The 16,950-nt window shown below is 33.8% G+C and overlaps 1 protein-coding gene across 14 annotated transcripts in view; it reads left to right on the top strand.

The window, feature by feature from the left end:
- TUBGCP5 (tubulin gamma complex associated protein 5) overlaps positions 1–16,950 on the top strand; it is a 62,768-nt gene that overhangs the window by 31,059 nt on the left and 14,759 nt on the right. For all 14 annotated transcript variants that reach the window (XR_005553745.1, XM_039319666.1, XM_039319665.1 and 11 more), the window contains 9 exons: positions 100–176; positions 734–866; positions 9,325–9,439; positions 10,273–10,362; positions 10,907–11,000; positions 12,074–12,320; positions 12,421–12,623; positions 14,500–14,615; positions 15,478–15,746. Coding sequence is in view for 13 of the 14 variants with exons in the window: in XM_039319666.1 (XP_039175600.1) it covers positions 100–176; positions 734–866; positions 9,325–9,439; positions 10,273–10,362; positions 10,907–11,000; positions 12,074–12,320; positions 12,421–12,623; positions 14,500–14,615; positions 15,478–15,746 (1,344 nt within the window). In the remaining variant the exon portion in view is untranslated. The remainder of the gene's footprint in view (positions 1–99; positions 177–733; positions 867–9,324; positions 9,440–10,272; positions 10,363–10,906; positions 11,001–12,073; positions 12,321–12,420; positions 12,624–14,499; positions 14,616–15,477; positions 15,747–16,950) is intronic.

Genomic DNA, 16,950 nt, shown 5'->3' with positions numbered 1-16,950 from the left:
ATTAATAAACAATTATACTTTTTCCTTAGATGATATATATCAAGATCATTGAAGAAATAGCTGAGTATATACAGTAAATATTATTGTCATTTTCCATAGAAAAAGAGGAATTTGATTGGAGAAAATATTTAATGGAAGATGAAGACCTGGACTTTGTTCCTGATCTAGAATCACCAGTAAGTAATAGAGAATTATAATTTGTACTGAATAAATAAATAACATTTAGCATTTAGTCAAGATAAATTTCTCAGGTGTATGTTCCCATGTAGAAATGCATTTTCTATTTTCCCAGTACATTCCTTTATCTATATTATATCATGATTACATGGTTGGTTTTAGTAATTTAGTTTCAACCTCGTTTTATATTTTTTTCCTAAGGCCGATGTAGGGGTGGGTTGTCTCTCCCTCTCCCTCTCCTTCTCCGATAATAGAAACAGTGTAATCACTGATGATTTTCTGCCAGCAAATCTTTACATTAAAATTCGCACTTTGTCTTAGAGAATTGTAGAATTGCTCCACTCTATTACTTCTGTTTATGGTGATGTCAAACTGGAATTCATAGTGCATTGTTTATGAAATGAAATAATTATTGAATATTTACATGTTTTAGATGCTATATTATACTGTAATATTTTTAACATTTTAATGCCTAATTAATTACAAAAATCAATTTAAGTTTCCACTGTGCCATTATCTTAGAGTGAAGTATATTTTGTGCTTTAATATTTTATAGTACTGGTCAGATGTAAGTGATGAAGAGGATACTGAACCTTTGAGCAGAGAAGACTCTGGCATTCAAGTAGATAGGACACCACAAGAAGATCAGGATCAAAGCAAGAAGTCAGCATCACTTGTCGACTGGAAAGGTATTTTCTGAAGCTGGTCTTTACATCAGAGTGGACTATACCAGTTCTTATCTTGGTCTATTTGACTTAAACTTTATGACAGTTTGTAGTACTGTGCTGTTAGCAAAAGTAGATAAAATGCATGTTTTGGAGGTATTTAGAGAAATGATTCATATTTACTTTATTCAGTTGGTCTGCTTGCTGATTACATGGCTCATAAAAATTTTGGTAGAACTCTGAAATTGTTAATAATAACTGTGCTTATGCTGATATAAAATTGTCCTTATAGTTGTTGGAATCAGAATATAAAAAAATCTTAATGTCCCTGGTAATCTCATTTTAGAAACTTAGCAGCATTTGTGTGTTCTTTCTGTGTCTATATATAAATTTAAGCATAATCCAGTGTTTGTAATATCTCAGTTTTGTTCATTTTATGTAGAAAACATGAATATACATCTTTTTAATGTATTTTATTAATTTTTTACAATAACAATTCTTTCTTAAACAAATTTTATTGGTTTTTTAATTTTTACATCAAGGTGCTTAGGAAACAACGTGGTGATGGGGACATCAATCATCCAAAAGCAAAATCATAAGTATATAACTCAGGTTAATTCATTAAAAGTTCCCGCTCTATTTCCCTCATATAATATTGCATATTCAAATTAATACATTTCTAAATAGAGTTCAATCAATCAAATCAGTCATCAATCACATTTCAGTTATAAAAATCCCAAATCCTGTTTTTAAGCCTTACTAATTTACAATTACCATATTCCAATTAGCCTTGAATAAACATATTATTAACACTTCAGGTATCCCTCATTTCCCTTTTCCCTAACATAATTATATCTAAAATGAATATATTATTCCAACAATAACATTCTTATATTTTCCATATATAATCTAATTCTTAATCTAATAAATCATTTATTAATATCATTTCTTCTCTAATCACAAACCCCTCTTATTCTCCTATTACAAAATAATTGTCTTACTTAAAATAAAAATATCAATCCAAAAGATACATTTCTATCTATTGAATATATGTTCTATCAATCAATCTATATCTATAAAAATCTTTTAAACCCATTAGATAAAGTTTACCCCTCCAAATAATTATATCTAAAACAAAATATTATTACAATTCTTACAGAATTCATGTGCTCCGTTAGTTATTAAATCAGTCAAAATTTCTAAAGCCTTTTTAACCCATTAAATGAAATTTTAAATCACATTTTTAAATCTAACTCTAGCTTTCTTTCTGTGCCAAACTGGTTTCCATAGTAAAGCTTCTGCGTCATCGAACCTCAGTATTTGAATAAAGGTATTTCTCGACACTTCAGACTGGTCAAAGTTCTCTTCCCTTTCTTCCAGTGTCCTCTGAATGGTGTAATCAGTTTTATTCCATGTTGTAATTATTAGTTGATTGCCCACATTATCACAATTTTCAGTAACTTGTGTCTGGATGTCAATCTGTTATTTTTGACATTTCAGGTCTCAATTAAAGTTATTCTTTGATCATCAAAATCCTCCATAAATTGTATATGAGGTTGTATAAAGTTGATTTGCTCAGTAGTTTCCACAATTTCTCCCGGTATAAGTTCATAGTTGAGTTGTAGGTATGGGCCCTCCATCTCTTTACGTTGTATATGTTGTTGGGTAGAGGCCTCTTTGAGGTTACTCTGTTCCTCCTCTATTGTTCCTTGGCCTATAGCTTGATCCATTAAAATTTGAGAATCAATTTGTGATTCTGAAATGTCATCTTTAATTTTTCTCCAAGATTTCATATACTCCGTAGCTTCCGAGATTTTTTCCAATATAAGTTCATAATCAAGTTGTGGGTAAGATTCCTCCATTTCAGTGGTGAAAGAATCTTTTAATCTTTTAATGGAGGCTATATTTAGTAAAAGTCAACAAATATCCACCTCCAATTTCTAATAGACAAATTCACCACCCAGCTGTTTCAAGTCATTTATCTTTTCCCTTTTATTATCATTTGAAGGTCAAATCCATCTTTCAACAGCAAAAGGAAATGCAGTTGCATTTACAGTAGACTGTAAAATCTTTTTTCCAGATTAATAAAAGTTTATCTCATTAGAAAAATGGAGAAAAAAAGAACAGATATCTCCAACATAATAAGTAGAATAATAATAATGTTCAATGATAGAATTTTTTTCAGGATCCCTAAGTATCCAAAAAATTAAATAGTGAATAAAAAATTAGCTGTTTTATTTCTTTAATTTCCAGTGCTCTTTTTCCCAAGTACACAAATGCCGCTCTCTTAAAGCAGGGAAGTATTTCAAAAGCTTTTTACAGGAAAGTAGTTAGGGCAAAGAGAGGGAAGGAAAGGTCTCACCTAGATTCTCCATGGTGGTTCTTTGTGCTTAGCTGTTCTTCTGACTTTTGGCTGGTGCAGCTGGGTGATTAGCCATTTTACTGGCTGATCTTTTCTCCGTCGGCCCTCAGGAGCTGGCTCGGGCCACGGAAGGAGCTGCCGCCCTTCCGCAGTCGACGAGGGCCTCGACAATGGTCGCCCCTGCAGAGTGACTTTTCAATCCAATTAAGGGTCTACCGGCGGAGGGAAAATGGCCAGCGAAGAGATGAGTCTCTGCACACAACAGCGTACATCGCAATCCGGAACCGGAAGTCACAATAACAATCTTTAATGCTTAGTGAACAGTGTGTTGTCTGGGTTCATATATTTAATCAATAGTAATTAATTTCTATAATTGATCAATATGTTGGTTAATAATATATTTCCTTGATCCTCTCTTCTTCCAGTAATATTCTCCCTTTGTCTACATTAAACAAATATAATTCTTAATACTTTTAATACATACAAAGTTGAATATAACATTTTTCTAATATTTGTTCAAATAACAATAACATCAACATATAACATCTTTTCTAATGAGCTTATGTTTCAATTGTATTTATAGAAGTCATCTTATTAAGTCGTTACATGTCCTGTTTTTGAGATTCTTATTTAAGCTTAATTTCCCCTCAGTATTCAACCCACTCTTATCAGTCATGATTTTCTCAAAGTTCATTATCTTTGAATATCCAAACTTTTCATTCAAATACACCATCTCAATATTTTTACATTTCATATATCATAAAAGTATTATACTAGTTATATATCTTATCCCTCTTACTATAGGGCCCCTTTATGTCCAAGCTTTGTCTGTTCTTTTGGCCATGTTCAAACAAGTATTTAACCATATAGTACATCATCTACTAATAGGGCCTCTTCATATCCAAACTTTATATATTTTTTAATTTTATTCAAACAAGTGTTTAGTCATGTAGTATTCCATCTGGTAAGTTTAATCACATTTCTTAACTCTAACTCTAATCTTCTTTTGCCAGGTCCCTTTCCAAATCAGTAGGTTTAGCTTTCCAGGTTGTATTTTTATAGATGTTGTTGGGGATAAAAAAGACAAGTTGTGTACAATATTCATTTTTTGTCTCCCACGCTTTGATGGTTCCCCTGACAGCTCTTTAATCCATTTTATTAAATCTTCTTTTTTGTCCACCAGTTTGTTTTGAGGTCCTGGAAGATAAAACATCTTTTTTATTTCCTTTGTTATAGCAAAATTTTGGGGATTTTCTTTTGTTTGTATTAAGTTGTAGTTTTCTTCATTTGTAGCTTCCACATTTGAGTCATTTTCCTCTGGTTTGTATTGTTGTCTGATTTTTTTGTTCATTCTTTGTCGTCATTTTTTAAGCGTTATTTAATTGTAAGTTTCAGTTAGAGATATGTTCATTTATGTTATCAAAGTTGTTTTTAATCTCATGATTTAAGACAATTGTCATTTGAATCTGTCACAGCATTGCATATATTTTCTCCTGGAATTTGTTTGCTTTGTCTTGAGTCATTTTTACTGCAGATCTCTGATGTTCCCAGCTGGAGTCTTCAGGAGGAGGTGTTAGGTGTGGTTTTCTATCACTGTTAGATAAATATACAACATCCATTTTATCTCCCCCCTCTAAGTAATTTTTCACCGGTACCATAGTCACTTTAATTAGCTTTATCAAACCAGTCCATCTTAAAATCCAAACAAACAAGTCTTATGTAGTTCTTATCTTTATATATGTTTTTTATAATCCAATAGGTTTCCAATTTATCAAAGCACTACTGAAAACAGTATTTTGTAACAATTCTTCTTTTCAGGGGTCTTATAATTAATTATCAACCAGCCAAAATTTCAATCCAAAGTGTTTAACCTCCTGAAAGCTTTCCAGAATTCCCCTTTAGAAGATTAGCCAAAAACCAAGGTTTTTCTTTCTCTGCAAACAGTTCTTAAACTTAAAAATGCAGATTAGTGTATTTATAATCCCAGAAGATCAGCAGTTTCTAAACATATATAGTTTCACTCTTAAGTAGATAGCTCAATGCTTTATTCCCAGCTGTTTTTTACTATTTCTGGGCATCTTGCCAAATTCTGAGTCAATACAGCTATAGTTTTTTCTTAATCCTCCACTAGATGTCACTGTTCATTTTCCAACTTTTAAAGCAAAGAGTTATTTTTTTTTATAATTTCATCAATACTATTTCAGGTATGAAGTTTTAGCAGTTTTCTTAGTTTTCAAATTTATCCAGACTGTAGTATTTTTAACGTCATTTCAATATATTTTTGGTCCCCATAAGAGTTTAATTCGCCACTTCCGTCTATGGGAGGATGGGGGTATAGTCCCCGCCATTCTCATTTTGGGAGGATTTTTGCTTCTTGGGAATCTTTTCCAGGAAATCAGATATAAAATAGGAGAGAGAAGATCAAATTCCTCACCCAGTTTTAAGCATGCTGGTTAGTTCTGGTTAGTGCCTTTGGATTTTGGCTACTGTTAGCTTGGGCTGGTCAGCGAGGTGTGGCCAGCCTTTGTCCTGTTGGGTTGGAGGGCTTCCCCCAGATCGAGCGGAATGACTGCTCTATTTTGTAACAATTCTTCTTTTCAGGAGTCTTATAATCAGAGCACCCCTCTTTTGTTCAGAGCGATCATCGGAGCACACCACTTTCTTTGTCGCCTCTCTGGAGCGACTTTATTATTATTTTTTAAATATGTTTTATTAATTTTTAACATACACCTTAATGTTTGTTAAACTTTGTGTTGTCTGGGTTAGTGTTTAAAAAACAATAACAATTAATTTCTATAATTCTCTAGTCCATATAATAGCTTTACTTGATTTCCTCTTCTTCCAATAATATTCTCTTTTGCCAACCTTAAATTAATATAGTTCTTATTTAAATAAATGACAATTAAAAATAAACATTTTTCTCATGTTTCTGCAAATAAAAACCACATCAATATAAGGCTTTTCATTGATTATCTTGATTACCTCGTCATAAATCCTGTTTATATTCTTATTTAAATTTGTTTTTCCCACAATATTCAAAACATTCTTACTGGTTAAGATTTTCTCAAAATTAGTTACGCTTAAGTATTTAAGTTTTTTTTCTCATACAAGCCATCACATTTTTACATTTCTCATATCTTAAAGAGAAATAAGGGAAAAAAAGACAAAGCAGAGAAAACATTTCTTTTATGTAAACCATCCCAACATTTTTATATTTCTCATGTCAAAAAAACAGACACAAAAGAAAAAAGAAAGAAGGCATACTATATTACTTGAGGGTTCATCCCTCTTAAATTAATCTTCATTTATATTCAAAATCTTTCTATTTCTTTAACAATATTCAAACAAATGTTTAATTTTTAAATACTCCCTCTGGTAATTCCCATCATCTAATTTCTTAATTCTCACTTTAGCCTTTTTTTTTTTTGCCCAACATCTTCCCTGTTCAATATGCTTCAATGAATCAAAGAATCTTCCCATAATCTTATAAATGTTGTTGTAGGTACAAAAGGCAAAACAGGAAGGTTTTGCCCCTTTGTATTCTTTGAAAATCTTTTCCTTTTTTTTTCTTTTTAAATTTTATTTATTATTTTTTGTCTCTCAAGTTCTTGTAATTCTTCTGGCAAAATCCATTTTGCCAAATCTTTTTTCTTTTCCTCAAACTTATTTTATAATGTTAAAGTGTAGTTTGTCTTTTCCATGTCCGGAGTTTCGTGTAAATTTTTTTCCATCTGGGTAAGTCATACTTCCTTGTATTGTTAAATTCCATCTTGAAATCTCTCTCCTGTCTCATATTCAGTTGTCTGTTTTTTCTGCTAACTCTCTATTTTTATTTTTTGTTAATTTTTATGTTGTAAAGTTAAATTGGAGATATGTTCATTTATGTTTTCAAGGTTATCTTTAATTTCCTTGTGGTTTGAGATTATTGTTGTTTGGATTAGTTGCAACATAGCATAGATCTCCTTCTAGAAAGTATTTGTTTTTTCATGGTATATTCTTTCTGCAGATCTCTGATTTTCCATGATAGCCAAAAATCAGGGTTTTCCTTTATCTGCAGACAGCTTTAGAGTCACAGTTGAATTAGTATTTGTAATCCAGAAAGATCAATTCTTTTTTTTTTTAGAGTTTATAATTCTCACTTTGTAGAAAGCCCAAGATGTTTTCTTTTTTCTTTTGTCATAGCTGTTCTCTGTTATTGAGACATTGAAGGTCACCAGAATCAAATTTATCTTTTCCTTGACCTTGCCAGTCCCTGTAATAGAGCAGCTGTTGTATATTTTCATCCACCACTAGATGTCAGCATTAGTTCCTTCAGTAATAGATAATTATTTACTTCTATTTTCATGATATAAAAGGAAAATTTTTAACAGATTCCACCGATTTCAAAACTTAATATAAGACTTAATTTCAAATTAAGTCTTATATTTTCATTTCAATATATTTCTGTTGCCCCTGAAAAGGTTAATTCGCCGCTTCCATCTGCAGGAGGGTGGAGCAAAGGTCTTCCTCACTTTCGGAGGCTTTTTGCTTCTTGGGATTTTTCTTTTTCCCAGGAAATCAATTTCCAAGTAGAAGAGAGAAAAATCACTGTTCTTGCCCAGTTCCAAACACGTTTACAATCAGCTTGAAGTAGTACTTTTGGACTTCGGTTGCTTGTAACTTGGGCTAGACTTGGAAGTTAAGCTAGCCTCTTCTCCTGCCAGTTTCTGGAGGGCTTTTCCCAAACCGATCAAATCGACTGCCATCTCTCTGCAATCAGCGGGACTTCCCCCTTCTATGTTGCCTCTACGAGGCTTTAGAGTCCCCTGGCAGGTAGAAATCAGCCATAGGTTGCAGAACCCCATGATTCCTTGGCTGCTGCTATACTGTGCAAAACTGGAAATCTCTCCGGGTGACTTTAGACCCATTTAGGGTCCCTTGGCAGACCAAAACTAGCGGTGGAATGCGAAGCTCTGCAATCCCGCAGCCATGTGCTACTGCGCAAAACTAGAAGTCTCTATACAGTATATACATCTTATATTTCTATAAGAGAACCTCAGAATAAGCTAATATCTGCATAGGCTTTCTGAATAAGGCACCATGCAATATACAACTGAAAACATAATTATTTAACATTTTTTTTAACCTGGGTTTTGAACCTGGAAAGTCTACAAAGATGTTTAAAAACTTTCAGAGCTAGCGTTATGCAGTGGTTGAGATGCTGGACTGGGTAGTTATATGGTCTTTAACCTTTCTTCTTCATCTTGCAGTGGACTTGATATGGGCTGAAAAATATAACTAAAATTATTAATATGTAAAAAAGTAAAACAGAAGCAAAACTAATAATTTCTTAAGAATGCAATTAATTAAAAAATCCCCTCTTAGAAATTTCTAATACTTTTTAAAAATATAACATTACTCTGTGTAATAGCTGGATTAGAGCAGAGCTTTTTCCGGAAAGAGTTCTGCTAAAAAAAAAGTAGACATTCTTTTCTGGGAAAGATACTCAAATTATGGCCAAGCCTCTTTTGAAATAGTTGCTTGCCTCAAAGTCACTAAATAAAAAGTTTGTGCAAAGTACCCTTGGGCATAATCTGTTTATTCCCATCTTATGTATGGTAGTTTGTACTGAGTTTTCTTATAAAAAAAAAACAAGATGTCTGTTCTTTTCTGAGAAAAAAGTGCAAGAATTACCGTAAATGCCGGCGTTCAAGGCGACCCGGTGTATAAGACGACCCCCGTCTTTATAGCCGGGCCGCATTCCTAGAACGTCGTCTTATACGCCGGAAACTACCAGTATTTCCGGCGTATAAGACGACTCGGCGTATAAGACGACCCCCGTCTTTGGCGCCGATTTCAGTGCTCACGGAAGTCGCCTTATACGCCGGCATTTACGTAATTTCACTGAAAGTGAATATTCGTTTAGTTTTTTGTTGCTGCTTCTGGCGTGTGAATTTTCAAATGTACACTGTAATGCTTGTGTCAGTACACCAAAATGCTCTTGATATTAGGATTTCACTTGGACAAGCCTCCACATTTGTTTGAAAAATTCTGGTAATAAACAAGTTGATTCAAACATTATTTAGCTCTCTACGTGTGATGGATAGTGAAGACTTTTTTATATAACTGTTTTCTCTCTAGATAAACCTGATGCACGTACATGGTTAGAGCAACATGTAGTGGCTCAGTATTGGACTGGTAGAGTTGTTCGTTTTTCCCATAGTTTGCATTTTCATTCCAATTTAGCTTCTATATGGTGAGTTGCCAAACACATTTTTAAATTATTATAGCTGTAATCCACAAATAGAACTATATTGACTTCTTACTGTTTCCCTGTACAAACTTTGTGATCAATTATGTGTTGTAGAACTATACAGGTAGTCCTCGAGTTATGACCAGTTGCTTAACAACCATTCAACATTACAATGGACCTCCTCAAAAGGTACTTATGATCTGATTTTGAAGTTCCGATGCTGCCCCTCCCCCACAATCGCATGACTGCATTTTGGGTGCTTGGCAACTGGCCAGTCATGTGACTATGATTTACAGTATTTTTGCCAGAAACCAGCATTTAGTTTCAGCAAACCCCCCTCCCCGACAGCGAACTATGGGTTTGCTTAATGACTATTTACTTAACAACTGCAGCATTCGCTTAACAACCACTGTGAAAAAGTTTGTAAAATTGAATCCGGTCACATGGTTATTCCTTTATAACTGTCATGATTTATGGCCATAATTGACAGGCTCAATTAGGATTGTAACTTGAGGACTACCTAAATCCTTATTCAAAGTCTCAGCTAAGAGATAATAAGAACGGATTTGAAGGTTACAAGATTCTTGGATTAGGTAGTATAAAATGCTTTAAGATTATCAAAGTAAGTTTTGATTTAATACACCAATATAATTTTTTAAATGAATGTTTTTCAGAATAGGAATATAATGCAGTTTGTCTTTTCAAGCGTTACCAGTGGTTTGTTGATGTTGTTCTATAAGTTTATTGGTCCTATAGGAAAAGAGAATGAAATAAATAATGTTGATGTTTTTTACCAATACAATCAGTTAAAAGTATTAAAGACATTTTTCTCTTAGGGAACAGCACTTATATAATAGTGATCCATTGTATGTCCCAGAAGAGAGAATTCTTGTCACTGAAACGCAAGTCATTCGTGAAACAATTTGGTAAGAAATTGTCAAAGAAAAAGCACGAAGTTTGTTTTATGTTGAATAATACATGCTATCTATGTTTAATTTTAAAATTCAGAAAATGGTTTTATAATACTATTTGTTTTTATTACTGTGTTAATATTTATTTCTAAAGCAAATTGTCTTAATCAAAATGAGGAAAATAGTTTCACAAAGCAAATGATGCTATAACTTTTATAGCCTATAATACTACTTGCTTTTAAAAAAATGTCTGTAAAAAGAAACAGTAATAAAATGTTGCTTTTATAAGAAAAACATTACAATTTCTTTTTTCAAAAATGGATGGGTTTGTATCTATTATAGGTACCATTTTGCAAATATATAAGGTATGAAGTATCTGTTGAAAATCAAGGATTTTTACAGTTTCAGTATGTAATGGACACTGTTCCAGAGTCACTTGTTTGTGAGATGGGCAGCTATATAAATTTGAAAAATACTTTAATAAATAATGCTACCTTATGAATATATGTTTTCTTATATTTTAAAAAGGCATGTGCTTAGATCATTTTTATTTTTTCAGGCTTCTTTCAGGTGTAAAAAAACTCTTTATATTTCAGCTGAATGATGGAAAGATAACTGTGAGAAATGACATAACAGTAACCCATTTGACACATGTGAGTGAAATAATCAGTGAATATGAAATAAGCAAATATAGCAATTTAATTCAATATTAATTCTTTAGCCAGCAAATAAAAAATAAGACAATACTGATTAACCCTTGCTTAATTATCATCTATTCAGTTATCACTTGAAGTTACGTGAATGATACTTCTCCAGAGTCACAACCATTGCAGCACCCCTGCAATGTCATCAAAATTTGGGTGCTTAGCAATTTGCTGGCACTGCAAATGTGCTTCAACTAACCCCACTTTCCTATCTCCCCACATCTTCCCTTTTGGCTACTCTGCTTGATGGTGGTGATGACATTGGTGCTGGGGTGGCCCACAGTCTTCAGCAGTCTTAGCCAGCTGTCACTACTTCTGGGCCTTTACTTCAGCACCAGCACTGCCACCGCTGCCAAAGAGTACCACAGTGGCCACCTCCCCCCCCCCAACAGCACAATGCAAACCCTAGTTGCCACCCCAGATGACTTCAATATCTTCTGCTGCTCACAAAGCTTGCCTGGCTTGGCCTTATTTAAGGCAACTACTAGCCACACTGGACCTTTTTCCTGAGACTGTGCATGCCCTTTTCCATATTGCACGCTGCCCTCTTGCAATGCATTTAAGATTTTTCAAAATTCAGCAGAGGGCCATGCCCACCCCTCTCCAAATTGTTCACTGCCTTCTCATAATGCTTTGGAAGGTTTTAGAAGCATCATGACAAGCATTTCGCTGTTTGAAGAAATGTGCCCAAAGTGCTGATATGAGGGAGATAGGTGGGTGGGGAGAGTTCAAAAGGAGGCAGTTCCTTACCTTACTGAGGGCTGGGAAGGACCAAGCTGGGAAAGATCTGGGGCAGGGTGTGTCCTTGCCTAATGATGACCCAATCAGATACAGGTTGTTTAGTATAAGGATAAAGATGGCATGTTTCTTTCCTCCCAATAGAATAGATTGTACTTTATTTTGTGTCTTGAACTACTCTGCAAACTTTTCTATGTAATATCTGCATTTTGTAATTTCTACATCTTATTTCTGTTTTCTTTTTACAATAGGTAAATAAAAAAATAAAATCTTTTATTTTCTAGAATTCATTAAGATCAATGCTGGAGCGCATAGCTGCCTATGGGCAAGTGGTATTTAGGTTACAAAGATTTATTGATGATGTCATGGGTCACAGCTCGGAAAGTGGGATACATGGAACCATATCCACTCCCAAAAAATCTGCAGAAGCCCCTTTTAGAACCTATCAAGCTTTTGTGCGAGCTCTCTATAAATATTTCATTAATTTCAAAAAGGAACTTACAGAAATCGAGAGATGCATAATCAATGAAGGTAAAATAATTGTATTTTAACTGAAAATTTTATTTTAATCTTCTGAAGTGCTAGCTTTCTATCTGTGACCATAAAAACACGAATCTATACTTTTTTGTAGATATTACAGTTACCCTTTCCACAGTCATAGATAAGATGTCACATCAATTAGCGCAGCTGAAAGTAATTCATAAAGTTTTTAGCACTGGAGTTGCTGAAGTACCACCTGATACTCGCAATGTTGTAAGAGCATCTCATTTGCTCAATACCTTGTACAAGGCAATTCTTGACTATGACAATATTGGGGAAGCCTCTGAACAGACAGTAAGTATAAAAAAACTTATTTAATAAATAATAAATTATTATTTATTTAGTAATTATACTAGAAAAACAAACCGTAGTTTCTATTTAAGTTAAGTCTATAATTCTTTTGATTCATAGAAGACTGTTCTAGTCTAATGTCATCTTATTAATCAGGCATATATGAGTTCAGTTAAGTCTCTGCCCCAAGTGTAATAATACCTCATCTGTGTTTCCCTCGTTTTTTTAAATAAATCTAGCTATCAGTGTATTCTTTCACATGATTTCCTATCTACATGAGTTAATATATGTCGATTCAGTGGCAACAATTCAGCTATATACCATACATAAATAACAAGCTCTTATAAACTGTAATGATATAAACTTATATAAATGATAGCTGGACTTCTCCATAGCAACAAGAAAAAAGTTGCTTGAGATTTCCTGTTTTAGAACTTTTAATGCCAAATTATTTGAAGTTCTCAAATTCACAGCTTCTTTTTGACAATTCATAAGCTGTAGAGTTAAGAGAATGTGAAATGCAGTTTAATAAAATCGACTCTTCTTCAATCAGATATTGCAGCACCCAAATTAGGATGTGTAATAAATTGTAAAATGGTGCACAGGAACAAAAAGTGGCTGAGTTGGAATAGAGATAAAAATTTATTTGTGAGTAAGTTTAATTTTCTCTCATAAGGATTACATAAATAATACAATTACTATTTTAATAGCATAAACATTTTATTGCCAGGTAACTGTTGCTTAAAACAGTTGCTTCTGGTTTTCTGTTCAGAATGTATAACCATTAAGGCTCCTGCCATGCTGCCCAGCCAGTCAGAAAAACCAGATATTTTTTGCTTATTAGCTGAAATCAATTATTATTATGATTCTCCAGAATGATTGGTTTGACTACTTCAGTTCTTTTATTTATAAGTACAAATGGTTTATGTGCGAAGATATAAAAATACATTTTTACCTACAGGAAATTCATTTGTAGGCAGTTATAAACATGTTATTGATGCACAGCTCTGTTAAACAATGAAAAGTCACTCAGACAAAGCCACCTGAATATTGTTTAAATATGATGTTCTAAATTATTTTTAGGCTTAGCTGGGAAAGAAAGTTACCGTATTTTCTGGTGTATAAGACGACTTTCTAAAGCGCGGAAATTGGCGCCAAGGTCGGGGGTCGTCTTATACGCCGAGTCGTCTTATACACCAGAAATTACAGTAGTTTCCAGCGGATAAGATGACTTTCTAGGCATGGAAATCAGCGCCGAAGTCGGGGGTCGTCTTATACCCTGGGTCGCCTTATACGCCGGAAAATACGGTATATGTGTAATATTCTGATCATGCAGAATATAGAGCAGCTTTAGAACTGTTTTTCTACTCTCCCATTCTTATAGCAGCTTCCTAAATTAGAAGTTTGCTAGAATAATACAGTATCTTCCCATCATATATCATGTGAGAAAAAATGGGCTCCAGAACATATATTGAATTTAAAATTTACATAATGCTTTGTATGTTCAAGCCTTAGTTCAGCATTTTGTTTTTCTCATAGTGATTAATCAGATGTCTCTACTAATAAGCATCCTTCTTCTGTCATCGTTTGTCTGATCATAAAGGCATGTTCCCCTAGACCAGAGGTGTCAAACTGGTGGCCCACAGGCCAGATGTGTCACCCACAGCTCCACAAATGCAAAAAATGTGCTATGTCATGATATGTCATGTAATGCGATTGTGTTTGACACCCGTGCCCTAGACCTTTAGGTTATGGGCTTTTCTAAATACTGGGTATATTTTATAAATTTTCTACTAGTGCTGTTATTTCTTAAGTCATTTAGTGTGTATTATTATCTACTCCTCCCTATTCTTCTTAATTTTTCATAATTTCATTTCAGGTCTCTCTTTTGTTTTCTCTGTGGGTTGAAACAGTAAGACCATACCTACAGACAGTGGATGAGTGGATTGTCCATGGTAATTTATTTGATCCTGCCAAAGAATTTATAATTCAAAGGTAAGGATAGTGAAAATCTTGTAGATACCGTATATTCCGGCGTTTAAGGCGACCCGGCGTATAAGATGACCCGCGTCTTTGGCGCCGAGTTGCATGCCTAGAACGTCATCTTATATTCCGGAAACTACCAGTATTTCCGGCGTATAAGATGATTCGGCGTATAAGACGACCCCTGTCTTTGGTGCCGATTTTAACGCTTGCGGAAGTTGCCTTATACGCCGGCATATACAGTATATTGTTATTTCTAGGGTGTAGATCATTGACTTTGGGATGATAGTCTTGGAGCCAAAACAAAGCCTGCTTATATATTGCTAAGTATCCATATAATGTACAGTTAGATTTATGTAATCCAAATATAAAACTCATTTATTGTTAAAGTTCTAGGTTGCAATTGCAATTTTAAAAATTGACATATTACTGGGAGAATACTTCTAATTGGATTCAGTGCTTTAGTTATTTTATTCCCATTTTGTGTGGTGTAATATCACACTTATTATAGCTAATTGAATTCAGAATATAAAAATGTAAGAATCTTCCTATTTCAGCAGTTGACCTATATATCTTAATTTTAATCTTGGTGTTTACTTAATCAGTATGTCAAAGCAAGAATATATAGTATTGCATACTACATTGAAATTTTAGTTGGCTGTGATGAGCCTTCTTCAAATCTTTTTATTTGCTCTGAATCTTATCCTTAACTGCAGAACTGAAACCTGCAGAGAGTGGATGAGTATTCTTTTCCAGTTGTTTGAAAAAACTATTTTAGATTATTATTGTAATTATAAACACTTTTGCATTGAAAATAAACAAATATATGCAATTTTCTGAGAAATAACTGACAATTACCTGTTTTTTTCTGCAGAAACAAAAATGTTTCTGTAAATCATAGAGACTTTTGGTATGCCACCTACACATTATATAGTGTATCAGAAAAATCTGAGAATGAAGAGAAAATGAGTGATAATACTAGTGCCAGTTCTGGCAGTGATCAAGCACCATCAAGCAGACAACATACCATGGTTTCCTTTTTAAAGCCTGTATTAAAGCAAATCATTATGGCTGGAAAGTCCATGCAGTTGCTAAAAAATTTGCAGTGCAAGGATGGTTCTCCACAGCCAACTACAGCCCGAGGTAAAAACTGAATTTCCGCAAAATATTTTTTATTATATAACATTACCTATATTGATTTTTAGAATTCATGTAACTGTGTGACTTGCTTGTAAATTGAAAAATGAACCGTTTAGATTTTTAAATAGGTATTTCTGATATAGCAGACATTCTACAGCAGGGGTGTCAAACTGCTGGCCCACGGACCAGTTCCATCATACCAAAGCCATGCCCACCCCATTGCCAGCAATGCAAAAAGAGTCACGATAAGTTGCGACATGTCACGTGAAGTGGCGAGTTTGACACCCGTGTTCTACAGTTTCTGCCTAATTGGTGCTTACTTAATTTTAAGCTACTTTTAAATATCAGTGATATGACAAAACATTTTACTTGATTTTAAATATAGATAATCCTCAATTTATGACCATTTGTTCAACAATGATTTAAAGTTACGATGGACTTAGTCCAGTATAATTTTTATTAAGATACTTTAGTTAACGTGTTGTTATATTTCTTAATATAAATCAGGATTAAGACAGTTTGTGTGGGATGATGGCTTGAGATTATAGAATTTCTAGTCCAAAACACTTAAGGTTCACTAGGTTGCCCATCCATGGAATAAGTGGTAATCTGAAATTTGTTCCAGCTTCATTTGATCCTTAGAAAGTAGCACCATCCACCTCAAATCAGAGACTATTTGTATGTCAGAAAAAATTTGTACCATCAATTAATTTTGGAGAAAAGGTAGAAGAAACTATAATTGTATTAGTTTTTAATAGAATAAGATGAGATCTGAGTCCAGTGGTGGTAGTTGAAATAACAAAGCCAGTCTAAGTTTAGAGTAATAGATAATTTTAAAAAATCTGTTAGCAGGAAATTTCAAATGTATATGTTTATACTCTGCTGCAAACCTACAAGCCTTTAAGCAGTTTACAGGAACACCTAGGATCAGTAAACCACCCACAATTAGATTAAAATAATAAAAATCTTTAAACCACATTAGAAGACAAATGTAACTTAATAAAACAAATATAAAGTCAGGTGTGACGAACCAAAGGCCCGCCAGAAGAGTTCTGTTTTTGGTTGTTTCTGGAAGATGGCTGTGATCAGAACTAAACTTCAAAGGGATGCCATTCCAGAGAGTTGACTATACTGCAGAAAAGCCCTGCCTCTGGCACATAGATTTGGTGGGGGGACCCCTGTAGTGACAGCTTTCATCTGCTCCTTC

The sequence above is a fragment of the Crotalus tigris genome, unplaced genomic scaffold, assembly GCF_016545835.1.
Source record: "Crotalus tigris isolate CLP2741 ecotype Arizona unplaced genomic scaffold, ASM1654583v1 scf7180000023606.2106662, whole genome shotgun sequence".
NCBI classification, from domain to species: Eukaryota; Metazoa; Chordata; class Lepidosauria; order Squamata; family Viperidae; genus Crotalus; species Crotalus tigris.
The sequence above is the reverse complement of the archived record's forward strand: the minus strand, read 5'-3'. Positions and strand labels throughout refer to the sequence as shown.